Genomic DNA, 16,086 nt, shown 5'->3' with positions numbered 1-16,086 from the left:
ATGATTTATTATAGCCAAAATATGGAAGCAACCTAAGTGCCCACTGATAAATGAATGGGTAAAGAAGGTGTGGTATGATATAGATAATGGAATATTACTCAGCCATATATGCCAGTGCTTAAAGCATGATGTTAAATGAAACTAATAAAACCTCAGACTACAAACAGTGGGTCCCTATTTTATAAACAGATACCTATAATTTGGGGATCAAAAATGAGCTGTGAAGGTCTATACCTTGGATTCAGGGTGGACATATTTGAGGAATTTACTCTGGTGTTTTTAAGGGAAGGAGAATAAGGGGACAGAATTGAGGGGGCAAAGGCAACTGGGAGGACCATAGAGCAGCTACACTGTCAACTGTTATTTCCAGCAGAGCTGGATTAAGGGGTGGACCAGTAGGGGAGCTGTCCATGTTGCCATTGTAGGGGATGCTAAGGTATCAGTGAGCACTGTTGTGGTGGAAAACAGTGATATGGAGAAAACTGTATTTACCAGAATTCCTCTTAGGAACAGAATGTGGTTAAAATCAGTTGTCATAGCTCGAAACCCCCAGGGGGCACTCTTTAACAACAGTACATGGTCTCTAAGCTGCTTTTAGTGAAACTGGGTCCAGCTGATTTCCATCTTTTTATTTTGTGAATAGTAAGTATTGGGTTGGCCAGAAAGTTTGTTCGGGTTTTCTGTAAGATGTTACGGAAAAACCTGAACGAACTTTTTGGCCAACCCAATATATACAACTCTCTTGCCAAAACTGAAGAACCCAGAATACAGTAGAAGAGTTTGCCAGCTGCCCCAAAAGTCTTATTACTCAGTTCTTCCTTCTCTAAGTAAATGTTAAACAAGCATTTCAGTAGCACTAATTTTAAGAGGCACGAAATTATTACTGTACCTGGGAACCTGTATATCCCATTGGTCCCTCATCCCTGGCCTCCTTCAGAGCTCATAAAGATCAGGATTATTGGCAGAAACTGGAAGAATTTTTCTTTGTTGTAAGTTGGTTGTTATGTTGGCCAAGGAAACTTTTGAATTCTAAGATCTAAGCAGCCTATGTTGTATAATTGGGGCTCAGGTGACAAATAGTGATGCAAAATGCAGGAGCTGGGGATGCTCTCTTCTGTGTGGAGCCAAGCTTAACTGCCAGATAATACCCTGCAGCTCAGAGGAAGTTTGAATCTGCCGTGCTGCCGCCACGACTAGTAAATGATGGCAGGTGGTGAATGTCAGTAGCTCCTTAATAATGTCATGTTTCTTCTTAACTTCTAAATATATTTTTTAGGCTTCAGAAAAAAATGGAAAATACAGAGAAGAAAAGTTAGGAAAAAAATCACCCAGGATTCCATTTTATTTTTAAATTTCAGACATTGATCTTTGCTTTGGCTGCTTGAAGTCTGATTTTCTGCTCTAATCTCATACTGGTTTCATGGTTTTCTTGCTTTGGGTTCTGAATTGTGAAATGTGTAACTTGTTCTATTGCACCTTTTCTATTGTTGCTTGAAAACAGTAGCTCAGGTCCTCTGTGGAATTTAGGACTTTTAAAATAAATGAAGGTCTTCCCTGGTGGTGCAGTGATTAAGAATCCACCTGCCAATGAAGGGGACATGGGATCGAGCTCTGGTCCGGGAAGATCCCACATGCCGTGGAGCAACTAAGCCTGTGCAACACAACTACTGAGCCTGTGCTCTAGAGCCCGCGAGCTACAACTACTGAGTCCCGCGCACCTAGAGTCCATGCTCTGCAACAAGAGAAGCCACTGCAAAGAGAAGCCCGCATACCGCAATGAAGAGTAGACCCCGCTCACCGCAACTAGAGAAAGACCCAAAACAGCCAAAAATAAATTAAAAATATATAAATTAAAAAATAATAATAATAAAATAAATGAAAATACATTAATGAAGGTCACTGATGCAGCCCTTGGTCTCTCTGTGAGAACACCAAATGCATGAAGGAGCTCTGGAAGTTGGAAAGGTGAGAGATTTTATCAGCTTGTTATCTCTTTTATTCTCACATGATTTTTTCCTACTCGAATTCCATTAGCATTTCTTGGATCTCTTAAATAAACCAATCATTAATAAATATCAAAACAACCAGGAACAATAATAATTCCTTTAATAAGTTTGAAACAATGTGTAACTTTATAATGTTTTAGATATTGATTTGTTCAAATTTCCACTCTGATTAAAATAGGATGCTTCTCCTGTTTTTCATTTTATAAATCTTACATTAGGTTGAATCACAGATGACAAGTGTGGGATGGGTCAGAAATTTTCCTTGTGAATGTTGACATTCACATACACATATTTTGTGACAGTATGGCTAATATATTTAAAAATATCCAGAATATTTTGTTTACAAAGAACATGTCTTCTGATTAGAGGAATGACAAAATATGGGGATAGAATTATTTGTATGCTAAGAGAAATTTTAAAAGAAATTTAAAAGGAAACCTACTGTAAGCATATTCAAAGTAACCTTAAATATTGACACAATAAGCAACTAGCATATATACCCTGATACCAAAACCAGACAAAGATGTCACAAAAAAAGAAAACTACAGGCCAATATCACTGATGAACACAGATGCAAAAATCCTCAACAAAATACTAGGAAACAGAATCCAACAGCACATTAAAAGGATCATGTGGGGTTTATCCCAGGAATGCAAGGATTCTTCAATATATACAAATCAATCAACGTGATACACCACATTAACAAATTGAACAAATTGATAAAAACCAAATGATAATCTCAATAGATGCAGAAAAAGCTTTTTACACTCATTTATGATAAAAACCCTCTAGAAAGTAGGCATAGAGGGAACTTACCTCAACATAATAAAGGCCATATATGACAAACCCACAGCCAATGTCATTCTCAATAGTGAAAAACTGAAACCATTTCCACTAAGATCAGGAACAAAACAAGGTTGCCCACCCTCACCACTATTATTCAACATAGTTTTGGAAGTTTTAGCCACAGCAATCAGAGAAGAAAAAGAAATAAAAGGAATGTAAATAGGAAAAGAAGTAAAACTGTCACTGTTTGCAGATGATGTGATGTGATACTGTATATAGAGAATCCTAAAGATGCTACCAGAAAACTACTAGAGCTAATCAGTGAATTTGGTAGAGTAGCAGGATACAAAATTAATGCACAGAAATATCTTGCATTCCTATACACTAATGATGAAAAATCTGAAAGAGAAATTAAGGAAACACTTCCATTTACCATTGCAACAAAAAGAATAAAATACCTAGGAATAAACCTACCTAAGGAGACAAAAGACCTGTATGCAGAAAACTATAAGACACTGATGAAAACATCAAAGATGATACAAACAGATGGAGAGATATACCACATTCTTGGATTGCAATAATCAACACTGTGGAAATGACTCTACTACCCAAAGCAATCTACAGATTCATTGCAATCCCTATCAAATTACCAATGGCATTTTTCACAGAACTAGAACGAAAAATTTCACAATTTGTATGGAAACACAAAAGACCCCGAATAGCCAAAGCAATCTTGAGAAAGAAAGATGGAGCTGGAGGAATCAGGCTCCCTGACATCAGACTATACTACAAAGCTACAGTAATCAAGACAGTATGGTACTGGCATAGGAACAGAAATATAGATGAAGGGAAGAAGGGAGAAAGCCCAGAGATAAACCCACGCACTTATGGTCACCTTATCTTCGATAAAGGAGGCAAAAACATAGAATGGAGAAAAGACAGCCTCTTCAATAAGTGGTGCTGGGAAAACTGGACAGCTACATGTAACAGAATGAAATTAGAACACTCCCTAACACCATACACAAAAATAAAATCAAAATGGATTAAAGACCTAAATGAAAGGCCAGACACTATAAAACTCTTAGAGGAAAACATAGGCAAAACACTCTGTGACATAAATCACAGCAAGATCCTTTATGACTCACCTCCTAGAGAAATGGAAATAAAAACAAAAATAAACAAATGGGACCTTATGAAACTTAAAAGCTTTTGCACAGCAAAGGAAACCATAAACAAGACAAAAAGACAACCCTCAGAATGGGAGAAAATAAATGAAGCAACTGACAAAGGATTAATCTCCAAAATACACAAGAAGCTCATGCAGCTCAATGTCAAAAGAACAAAAAACCCAATCCAAAAATGGGAAAAAGACCTAAATAGACATTTCTCCAAAGAAGATATACAGACTGCCAACACATGAAAGGATGTTCAACATCACTAATCGTTAGAGAAATGCAAATCAAAACTACAATGAAGGGCTTCCCTGGTGGCGCAGTGGTTGAGTCCGCCTGCCGATGCAGGGGACACGGGTTCGTGCCCCGGTCCGGGAAGATCCCACATGCCGCGGAGCGGCTGGGCCCGTGAGCCATGGCCGCTGAGCCTGCGCGTCTGGAGCCTGTGCTCCGCAACGGGAGAGGCCACAACAGTGAGAGGCCCGCATACCGCAAAAAAAAAAAAAAAAAAAAAAACTACAATGAGGTATCACCTCACACCAGTCAGAATGGTTGTCATCAAAAAATCTACAAACAATAAGTGCTGGAGAGGGTGTGGAGAAGAGGAAACCGTCTGGCACTATTGGTGGGAATGTAAATTGATATAGCCACTATGGAGAACAGTATGGAGGTTCCTTAAAAAACTAAAAATAGAACTACCATACGACCCAGCAATCCCACTACTGGGCATATACCCCGCGAAAACCATAATTCAAAAAGAGACATATACCACAATGTTCACTGCAGCTCTATTTACAATAGCCAGGACATGGAAGCAACCTAAGTGTCCATCCACAGATGAATGGATAAAGAAGATGTGGCACATACATACAATGGAATATTACTCAGCCATAAAAAGAAACAAAATTGAGTTATTTGTAGTGAGGTGGATGGGCCTAGAGTCTGTCATACAGACTGAAGTAAGTAAGAAAGAGAAAAACAAATACTGTATGCTAACACATATATATGGAATCTAAAAAAAAAAAAAAAAAAAAAAAAAACGGTTCTAAAGAACCTAGGGGCAGGACAGGAATAAAACCTGGGACGAAGTGAGATGGTGGCATTGACATAGCTAGTGGGAAGCAGCCTCATAGCACAGGGAGATCAGCTCCGTGCTTTGTGACTACCTTGAGGGGTGGGATAGAGAGGGTGGGAGGGAGACATATGAGGGAGGGGATATGGGGATATATGTATACGTATAGCTGATTCACTTTGTTATACAACAGAAACTAACACAACATTGTAAAGCAATTATACTCCAATAAAGATGTTATAAATAAATAAATGCTGTAGTGCTTTACAATTTTCAAAAAAAGAAAGAAACCTACTGTCAGTATATTCAAAGTAATCGTAGACCTTAAATATTGATACAATAAGCAACCAGCATATAGGAAACACTCAATATTTATTTATTTATTTATTTTAATGGTGGGAGTATGGCATATTAAGCTGTTCCTTAGTAAAGGCACTGGGGCTTGCCCATGGTGCTCTTAATGTACAAAGCCTGGATGTTCCGCCAAATTTTTCTTGAGCAATGACACCAGGAAGTTGACAACTAAGTGGATGCTGTACACAAGCTCATATGTCATCTTCACGTGGCCAACAGCCACTGCCAGACACAGCACCTCCTTCATCTGGAGCTTGATCATGGACTTCATCAACTTTGACCACCATGTTCTCATTGTGGGTCAGCAAGGAAAGGAACTTGCCAGCCTTATTCAGGCCTGGGCCCAGTATTCGTGGGATCTGCTCGATCAGAGACTCTGAAGCCAAAGAGGCATCGTACTTCTTGGCCAGCTTCTTGACCAGTTTCTTATACTTGTTGAGTTTCTTCAGCACCTCGATGTCCATGCGGGGGATATCCACAGCTTTGGCCTCATCACAATACTGCTGGTCCTGCAGAACACATACGGAGAACTTGGGGCAGGGAGTGGACTTAAGCCTGACAGTGCCTGAGAAGCGTTCCTCTTACTGAGAGTCACAGTTCTTCAGGCTGATTTGAAGGGCCACTGGCTCCAAAACCTTCCGGCCCTTGCACTGGTTCCCATACAGGACTTCCAGCACCGCCTCGTAGAGGGTGTTGTGGGAGACTTTGCTGCTCATGGTGCCTTGTGCCACGATAACCGGAAAAGAGCAACACTCAGTATTTAAATGTTGAATGAGTGAATGACTCAAGACAAACTATCTCTTTATACTATTGTTTTTTCCTGGGACAATTTAAGTTGCTTTTCTTTATATATTTTTATGAAATAATTTTTATTTGTATGAAGAGAGATGAAGTAAAGGAAAGTTGCAATTGGCTTACAAAACATCTCAGGAAAATAGCTGGGTTAAACTCCATAGAAACATTAAAAAATTTTATTTGAAATACCTGTACATGTTTTGTGGGTTTTGTTTGTTTTGTTTTTCTCGGCCACGCTGAGCGGCATGCGGGAATCTTAGTTCCCCAACCAGGGATGGAACCAGTGCCCATTTCATTGGGAGCACAGATGTACATGTAGACCTAAACAGAAGTTAGAAATATATTACAAAAACTCTAGTTTACCCTTGTCTAGTTTCTCTATTAACATTTTACTTCATTAGCTTAATTATTCTCTCTCCCTCTTTCATCTCTGAACCATTTGACAGTAAATTGCAGACATGATGCATTTTTACCCTGAAATACTTGAATATTTTCAAGAACAAGGATATTCTCTTACATAACTACATTGCAACTTGCTGAAACAAGAAAATTAACAGATATAATGTGATGATCTAATCCAGATGTTATTAATTTCTCACCAATGGCCTCAATAAAAACTTTATAGTAGAAAAAAATATTCTGGCCTAGGTTCGATCCAGGATTACATACACATTGCATTTAGCTGTAATGTCTCTTTAGTCATTTATTCTGGAAAAGTTCCTCAGTCTGTCTTTGTATTTCATGACCTTAACATTTTTGAAGAATATAGACCAAGTATTCCGAAGAATATTTCTCAGTTTGGGTTTGTCTGTTATTTCCTTATGATTAGGTTGAGGTTCTTCACTTTTGGCAGGATTACCACAGAAGCGATGCTGTGTCCTTAGTGCTTCAGATCAAGAGGCCCATGATACCAGTTTGTCCTTACTGATGATATTAACTTGGTTAAGGTGCTGTCCACCAAGTTTTTCCATTGTAAAGTTATTTTTTTTCCCTTCTGTAATTAATAAGAATTTTGTGGGTACAACTTTGAGACTATGTAGATATACTTGTCTTCAAGAATTTTTTACCCGTTAGTTATAGTATCCATTGATGATTCTTACCTGAATTATTACAATGTTTTGTCAAATGCTATTTTTTTAACTTTCTTATTCCTTCTACATTTACTTGTTTGCATTCTATTATAGGGAAGAGTTTTTCTTTTTACATTTTTATTTACTTGTTGATTGACTGATTGACTGATTTTTGGCCACCCCATGCCACATGTGGGATCTCAGTTCCCCAACCTGGGATCGAAGCCATGGCCTCTGCAGTGGAAGCATGGAGTCCTAACCACTGGACTGCCAGGAAATTCCAGGGAAGAGTTTTTCATTTTTCCTCATTCATTCATTCATTATCAGTTTGAATCCATGTGTTCCTATTTTATTCAATTACCATCGTTCCTTCCCCTTCCCCCTCCCACTTCAATGACATGTTCAACTGTCCCAGATTTTGCCAGCTGGAGCCTCTTCAAGCTGACTCCTGGGTCTTTTGACATGTCCCCATCATTCTTTGGGTACTTTTTCACTTTCTGGCATTCTAGAGCTAGAGCAGAGAAAATTCAGTTTGCTCTGCTCTAGCTCTAGAATCAGCTAGTTTTTCAGGGAGTTCTGGTTCCTTTTAGTGGAAATGGTATTTAGAAACCAACATAGGTATGCTCATTGCTACAGGGTTGTTATTGCTTCTAGACCCTCACAGCAGTCAGCTAGGAAATATATGCTCATGTACAACACAAACACACACACATACACATATGTCTATAAATGTATTATAACTATCTATACACAGTTAGCTAGCTAACTTTATAAAATCATGTGTTCATACTGATACCTGTAATTCTAGTCCAACAACACAGAATTTAGTATCACGTTCCTCCTTTTCCATATTGAAACTGCCTTCTCTGACACTGAGAAATTTGGCTCGCATTATGCTCAACCTATTATTTGCTCAGTTGAACTCAGTAAAAGTAATGTTAGAAATGCTAAGTCATACCACTGGGTAAAACAAACCAATGACCTAGAATTCAGTATTTATAATTCGATTTGCCTTTAGTTTAAGCATGTATAGTCAACATACTGTGTTCAAAAGTGTGTATTAGTTCTAATTTTTATCTTCAGAGTGGTTATGTTATTCATTTGCTATTATTTGACATATGTTCATTTGTATTTATATTCCATTTCAGATTTTTTTTTCTTTTTTCTTTTTTTTGTGCAGTACGCGGGCCTCTCACTGCTGTGGCCTCTCCCGTTGCGGAGCACAGGCTCCGGACGCGCAGGCTCAGTGGCCATGGCTCACGGGCCCAGCCGTTCCGCGGCATGCGGGATCTTCCCGGACTGGGGCACGAACCCGTGTCCCCTGAATTGGCAGGCGGACTGTCAACCGCTGCGCCACCAGGGAAGCCCCCATTTCAGATTTTTTCATTTTTTATTATGTGTGTTTGTGTATATAAAACACTAAGATGGCTCAAAAGTCAAAACTCAACCAAAAAGGTATACTCAGAAAAGTATCAAGATTTTTTAGCAAATATTTTTTTCTTTATTGAGCGTTCCTTCTCCTATATTTACAACTGTGAGCCTGGACCCTTTGGTTCATTCTCCCTGTAGTCTGTGCCTGCCTGCCTTCCACTCCCGAAGCACACACACAGACATACATATACACATACTGATGGAAAAGATATTGAAAAACTACAAGATGATCTTTAGGATGAGGTATGTTTCTTCCACCTTTGGACATGATTCTATATAGAAACAATATACTTAATTTTGTTCAGTGTATGATAACCATATATGTAAGTGATCTAAAAATATTTTTTCTTGTGAAAACACCATAATGGACTACATGGTCCAATCTCACTGTATAAAAGCAGAGTTTCCTTTATTAAGACAAAGCAACCTGGATTTGTTTTTACTTAAATACAAGACCAAAACAACACATGAATCATTTCCTCTATAAGAGAGTGACTCCAGACTGGGAGCTCATTATCCAAACCCTGTGTCAGGTCCACTCTGCCAGCCCCACTTCCTCAGGACATGTATCTTTCATCACCTCTGGCTCCTCTGGAACAGTAACCAGCTGCCTCTAATTGCCTCACAGACCAGGTGTGGTGGTGGTAGTGGTGGTGAGAGTGGGCTGAGACATTATTTAAAAAGCAAGAATCCGTCGTGCGAAGGTTAACTAAGATTTTCACCATTGTATTTTGAAGTCCTTGACTATGTTTTAAACACTATCAGGAATGTAGCTTTGTTATTAAAACAATTTAGCTATATAAAATGTTGATTTCTTTTCCTCTCAGCCTCTATTCCAAAGGTCTATACCCATAACAATTTGATGTTTTGGAAGAACAGTTCTGTTCATTTTTGTAATTTTATATAACCTAGCTTTTGTGCAGCATGCGGGATCTTAGTTCCCCGAACAGGGATGGAACCTGTGCCCCCTGCAGTGGGAGAGCAGAGTCTTAACCACTGGACTGCCTGGGAAGTCCCACCACGTAAGTATTTACTGAGTGCCTACAATGTGCCAATGTGCCAAGCAACCCCAAGTACTGCGGATTGGGGACATCAGTGGTCAAAACAGATAAAAATCCTTACCTTTATGGAGCTTATGTTCTAGCAGGTGTAGACAGACAATAAAAAATAAACAGCTAATTATCTAATTCGTAACAAGATGTTAAGAGCTACGGGAAAAAAAACAGATCAGATTAGGGCAGCATGGGGTGCTGTTGCAGCAGAGGCAGTTAAATGAGGTGGTGGTGAGATCCGAGCAGGCTTTAACTTGCAAAAGCTGTTCATTATGCAGACATCTAGGGAAGGAGCACTGCAGGAAGAAGGAACAGTGTCTGTGATGTAAGGCTGAAGTGTACTTGAGCCAGGGATTTCTAGCCAGTTGTCTATGACTAAGTCCCTTCCACTATAAGCTTGCTACTCCAAGAATGGTTTGAGGAGCATCAACACCACCAGAGACTTTGTTAACAACAAATGCCTCATCACTGACCTTGCTAAATCAGAATCTGCATTTGAGTAAGATCTTCAGGTGATTTCTATGTATATTAAAGTTTGAGAAGCTCTGAAATAGGCCACACTGGCTCTCTACGCCACAATTTCCATTCTGGTGTAAGGTGGACGCAAACAAGTCATATCGATGGACCAAGGGCAACAGCTGATGTCAACTGCTTGTAAGTATCAATAAATAGTTCTTCAAGGCCTGAAAAAGGTAATAAATGTCTAAAAAGGATTATCTCTGGAAATATTTTACTTATGAAATAATGCTGAATAATATTATTCTTGAAATATTTACACAGGTTTTGGTGGGATTGGAGGTGGAAAGGAACATCAGTACCTTAAGGAGTAACTTTTTTCTGAATCAACCAAAATTTCTGACAACCAAAATCATTGTGAACTGAACATATATAATCCTAGCTCAAATAACAGCTAAGTCTTTCGAATTCATTTAAAGATGTATTTATTTACAAGATACAAGTGTTTAATATTTAATAGGAATTAAAGTGCTTAATTTTACAATGTTTCCAATTCTCTGCCTTTATGACCAAATATACATATGTTACACAATATATACACTATCTGCAAGTATTTTACATTCATACAGCTAGAAGAGAAAAATTACTTTTTGTGTATACTTTCTCACATTTGAGTTAATTCTAAAATTTTGCTAATATACATTTCAAATTGATCAGTCAACAATTCAAAAACCCAGATAACACTTATTCAAGAATATCAGTCAATTGTCACTCATAAAATGAAATGCTAGTTTGGTACAACAAACAAGAACCTCCAAAGTTTTATATACAGACATGATTGCTAATGAAGGGAGACACCCCTCCCCAAGCGATACATTTCAACATCCATATAATGTGTAATATATAATGTAATTCTGTTATCATAATGGTCCCCATAGACTATTATGTCTCTTCCCAAACCCATATATATATATATATATATATATATTTATATATATATATATATATATATCACTCTATGTATTTGGTATTTACTTATTCAAATATGCTACAATATTTCTTGATTTAATTTCTCACTAAATCTACCTAATCACACTAATTCAATCTATAATGAATTTTAGGAAGGGGTAAACATCATGTAACTCTCAGTGACCCCCCAATGAGTTAAAAACTATCTTGTAGAAGCCATGTGCTATTTCATCTCAAAAGACAGAAAAGACACTATTTTCTGCCAAATGTTCAGTCCATAAAGTAGAATACAGACCATGATTGACTTGAGGGATTTTTTTATGTCAGTAAACAGTGCAGAAAATAGTCCAATAGAATTATTTCTTTTTTTTAGGTCTAAAGAAAAAGTAATGACAAGATACTAGTGGTATAATTTAGAGGGCAAGGTGAAAGGCCCAGGTGTAATGGATCCCATCAGTGTACAATTACATAGATTTACATCTTGTAGTTTATATCCCTCTGCAGTTTAAGTGTTTTTCATTTATCTTAGCATATATTGCTCTGATTTGGAGTCCAAGGGACTCTTTCTGTCCACCTCTCTGTCTGTCCTTGCTTGTTTCAGTTCCTAATCTTATTCCTCTCTACCACATCAGTAAAGAAAGCAAAGTTACCCTTTCATGACAACATGATTACAGGGCATACATAAGAATGAATTATACTAAAAATCCATGTATATAATTTATGTTAAAATATTTAAGTTAAAAAGAATACTTTCTATAAAAATTTCATTCCTATGGAAAAACAGAATTGGAAATCAACATTGCTTTTACATATATATATGTATGCATAAATTCAGAGAAATGGTTTTAAAAGTATATCTAGTGGTCTTTTATATATCATACTCCTATTTTCTAAATCTGGAGACTCTATAGTAGATAGTAACATGAAAATAAAAAGCAATTTGATTTTACTAAAATTGGATGAGAATGAAAAAGTAACATGATCCACTACAGATGTCCAGTATAGTCCTAAGAATAAGAGCAGGTTAGCCACAGATTTTATATTAATATATTCTTGAAGAATACAAAAGTTAAGAATGAAGACATTATGACATTCTTGCCTTTTGAATTAATTTTAGCTTATAAATACCATGTGATTAATCTTAGACCCGCTAACAGGAACATTATGTGATGTAGAAAGATTTAATGTATTTTCTACTGTGCATTATAGCAAGGATACCTGGAAAAGAAAAAAAAAAAAAAAGAAAAAAAGACCTTTGTTCCCTAGAAGTTTATTTGCTCCTGTTGGTGTCTTTTCCTCAGGATATATCCAGCTCAGGAAAATCATTATTACATATGCTCAGAATAAGAACTTAAGGCTTTGAGTATAACCAGAAATGAGATCTAAAATTTAAAGGGGAATTTAGATCTGTTTCCTGTTTCCACAAAGAAGACAATAAAAAGTGTGGTAATTTAAAAAAACTGTTGTTGTTGTTGTTTTAATTTGGGTAGCTTACCCAGTGAATATAAGTACACCAAGCTACATTAAACTTCATGGAAAATGAAATGTGTAGTGCAGATGTGCTTTAACTGTTTTAACCACCCATACATACCCTTTGCAAAAAAAAAAAAAAAGCCTTTAAAAAACTTTAAAGTAAAATAAAAAGGATTTTGATGGTTACTTGAATCCAAGGAATAATGTTGTCCCTCCCCCACCCCACCCCCCGCCACACATACGTTCTTTTCCCTGTACTGAGCAATTTGAATCACAGTATCACTCCTAGGAGTTAATTTTCTATACCCTTGTGGCTAGGAACATTCACATTAAAAGTTCAGTGTAAAACCTACCCTGTAGAGTTTTATTGCTTGCATACATGATGGCATTATAGATGCCATTATTACAAAAGTGGCTGGTGGCATTTTTCATTATTGGGTCCCACTTAAAACCTGGAGATAAGTCTGCACTACATTTCATTGGTAGACTTTCAATAAAGCAAAATTTATGTTGAGAAAACTGGAATGTTTTATAAAAAATAGCAGTTTTATCAAAGAAGTATTTTGTTAAGTTTAGAGAAAGGGCACTTTAAAAAAAAGATGATTTAGAGAAAATAAAGAATAAGACCAGAATGGAATGTGGGTTTTAATAGTAAAACAACCAATTATTTTTCTAGGTTCAATTTGTCATGACTGCTCAGGTGTCTCAGAAAGCAAAAGACAGATTATTCTTGCAACCAGACAATCACATTTTGAGGTCTTTTGGTTGAGTGTTTCTAAATGGCTAAGAGTATTCCTTTGCCTTTCTCCAAGTAAAAGCATTCGTGATTCTTTAATAAGAAACAGGTAAGGCTGCTTCATTGCTTCTCTTTGTGCTTGGCAAAAGAACATGTGGAATGTGAAGATGGTGACTGGACAAGCAGAAATTCTCTTCTAATACTAATATTTCTATTTTTTAAAACAAATTAAAGATAATGTTAAGAGCATGATAATAAATATTCTCTTTACATGAGTATTCTTTAAATAATCTAAATTAAATAACATTTGATATTTATTGAGCCAAAGCTTGAATGTGTTCATGTTACTTCCATTCCAGCAGAACTTATTTGTAGGGAAAGTGTAATCTTCTTGTTGTTCAAAATAGTTTTCAAAAATAATCTGGCTCGTAAATCTTCTAATTGGCTTTTACATTTCCATTTTTCTATCCACATTTACAGAAGTCACCTTCTTCTGTTAACCATTCTACATTTTTATTGCTTCTCTTTTCTTGAGATTAAGAAAACCAAAGCATCACCTAGAGCCGTAGTTCAACCTCAATAACCACCCCTGAACACAAACACACACACGGTTGGCAACTAGAAAAAAGAATCAATGTAAAAAATTAAAAATTTGTCCTTAATTTAATAGGGCCTAAGAAGCTATCTTTATCTTTTTTTGGCTCTAAGTATTTGGTTTAATGTTGATGGATCATGGCTGGTGTTCCTTTTACAGAGGAAGGCAACCTAATCATGCCCACTATAATTAGTTTATCTGCTCCTTAGGGGTGTGGGGGGGAAGAAAAGAGATACTTCAAATATTTCTTAAAAAAAAAACAGGGCCTGAATAGATGTGTGGCAATCTCAAATTCTGAGTGAAGCTAATCTACATTTAAGGTGTAATCCTCAAAGGCCGAGGATAGTGGGGCCATTCTTGTCGATTTCTAGCAGACAGATGCATTAAAAAGTGACAATATTTGGAAAATGACAGAGTAAATGAGAAAAACAAAAAAAGAGAATGAGATCTAATTTTGAGGAAAGGATGAACTTAAATAGCCAACTTAATGTGAGATTTTAATCACAATTACAATATAATAAAAAGCAGCCTTTGTGACAAGGAATCACATTTTGTCTATTAAAATTCCCCAGAGGATAAAAGGGAAAAGAATGCTCAAACTGTCGTCAATCATCTTGTACCCCCGAGAAAAACCTGCCATTAAAATATTGCTTTTTTATATTGTATTTTCCCCCACTCTTCTTTAATGAGGTGGTTTAAAGAGTTGAGGATAAACTTTCTTAATTACCTATCCATCCCCCTCAATCATAGGTTACCCCATGTGAATTTTGTTTCATATCTGACAAACGAACAGGCCCACCCAGTTATCTTAAGTGTTAATTATATATAGTCCTCATTTAACCACAATTAACAGTCTTATGGGAAAGAAAAACATAACAATAAATGTAGTTTCCATATGTCCCAGTTCTGTGTAAGGTCAGGTATCTTGTACATGCTGATATTAACCGCTGCAACAATTAGAGGACTGTAAAAGGTAAAATAACCTGTATGACTTGACCATCCCAGTGACCAAAATGCACTTATCTCAGAATAATCAAGACTGAAGCATTAATTAAACCCTCATCTTATATTTAAGTAGGTATTATTAGCACCTTCAAAGAGAGGCACTGTTTTAAATAGGCACAGAACAAAGAAAAATAGTACTTTAAAAATACTGTTGGAATTCACTAATATATCCCATGCCACATAAATTACAGCTTTTTATTATAAAAATATCAAGACCCTTAGATGTCAATCAGTTAAACATAAATCACCAAAAACATTTCTTAAGTTTAGAACACTGGTCAATTCCAAGATAAAACATGCTGTGTATTTAAAAAATAAATTAGAGACAAATATGAACCTAAAGTTGAAGAGAAAAGCATGTATAATGTGTGTGTGTGTGTGTGTATATATATATATATATATATATATATATATATTTGTATTTAATACTATATATACATAATTGCTATATACTTAAGATATTTTATTCTTAGAAGTATTTCTACAAAAACAAGTATCTTAATAAGTTGAAAGTTTGAATACCAACAATTTGTTCTTTTTCTTTTGTTTTAAAAGAATGTACATCATTTATGCAGCTTGAGCTTTATAAACTAAATTAAATAAGTTAATAGCCTAAACTGTCCCTGTATTTTTTATTTTTAACGTGGATCTATTTTGGCAACATGGAGGTATATCTTTCAAACTGTTATAAATCCTACATGTGTAAGTGAAGACATTAAAGGATTTCTTAAATGAAAGTGGCCTTTTCTAACCTGAAGTGATAGAATTGATACCAGTTTTTTCCAAGACAAAAGTACATATTCAAGGAATAGCTCATTAAAAAATGCTCTATTTTTCACATTATTTCAAACTTTATGGGTAGAATGGCTCTACACATTAATTTCAGTAAGAGTACATAAACATAGGAAAATAGTCCCCCCAAAGATGCATTTATGAGCCTGTATTTTTCAACATAAAGTGCTAAGAGATGAAAAAGGAGAGCTGAGAATGTTTTGAGCTGTAAATCTTGAGACCCCCCTCCATACTGCAGTAGGCCCTGGAACTCAGCATTCTGATTTTCTCTTAGGTTCAGGATGATCGTCCAAAGTGGCTGGATGCTTACTAGGGCCATCTG

At 36.4% G+C, this 16,086-nt stretch overlaps 1 protein-coding gene and 1 pseudogene across 5 annotated transcripts in view; both read right to left on the bottom strand.

Moving 5' to 3' along the window:
• Positions 1 to 5,459: 5,459 nt before the first annotated feature.
• On the bottom strand, positions 5,460 to 6,106 carry LOC132434484 (large ribosomal subunit protein uL1 pseudogene; annotated as a pseudogene).
• A 279-nt stretch (positions 6,107 to 6,385) lies between these two features.
• Positions 6,386 to 16,086, bottom strand: part of FGD4 (FYVE, RhoGEF and PH domain containing 4) — a 204,058-nt gene continuing 194,357 nt past the window's right edge. For 4 of the 5 annotated variants that reach the window (XM_060024560.1, XM_060024564.1, XM_060024563.1 and 1 more), the window contains one exon: positions 12,884 to 13,583. In XM_060024560.1, coding sequence (XP_059880543.1) covers positions 13,468 to 13,583 — 116 coding nt within the window. In that variant the 3' untranslated portion in view covers positions 12,884 to 13,467. Of the gene's footprint in view, positions 6,507 to 12,883; positions 13,584 to 16,086 lie in introns of those variants that run through there. The other variant, XM_060024561.1, reaches the window with a different exon arrangement.

This window comes from Delphinus delphis, chromosome 11 (assembly GCF_949987515.2).
Source record: "Delphinus delphis chromosome 11, mDelDel1.2, whole genome shotgun sequence".
Taxonomy (NCBI): Eukaryota; Metazoa; Chordata; class Mammalia; order Artiodactyla; family Delphinidae; genus Delphinus; species Delphinus delphis.
This window is presented reverse-complemented; position numbering and strand designations above follow the sequence as displayed.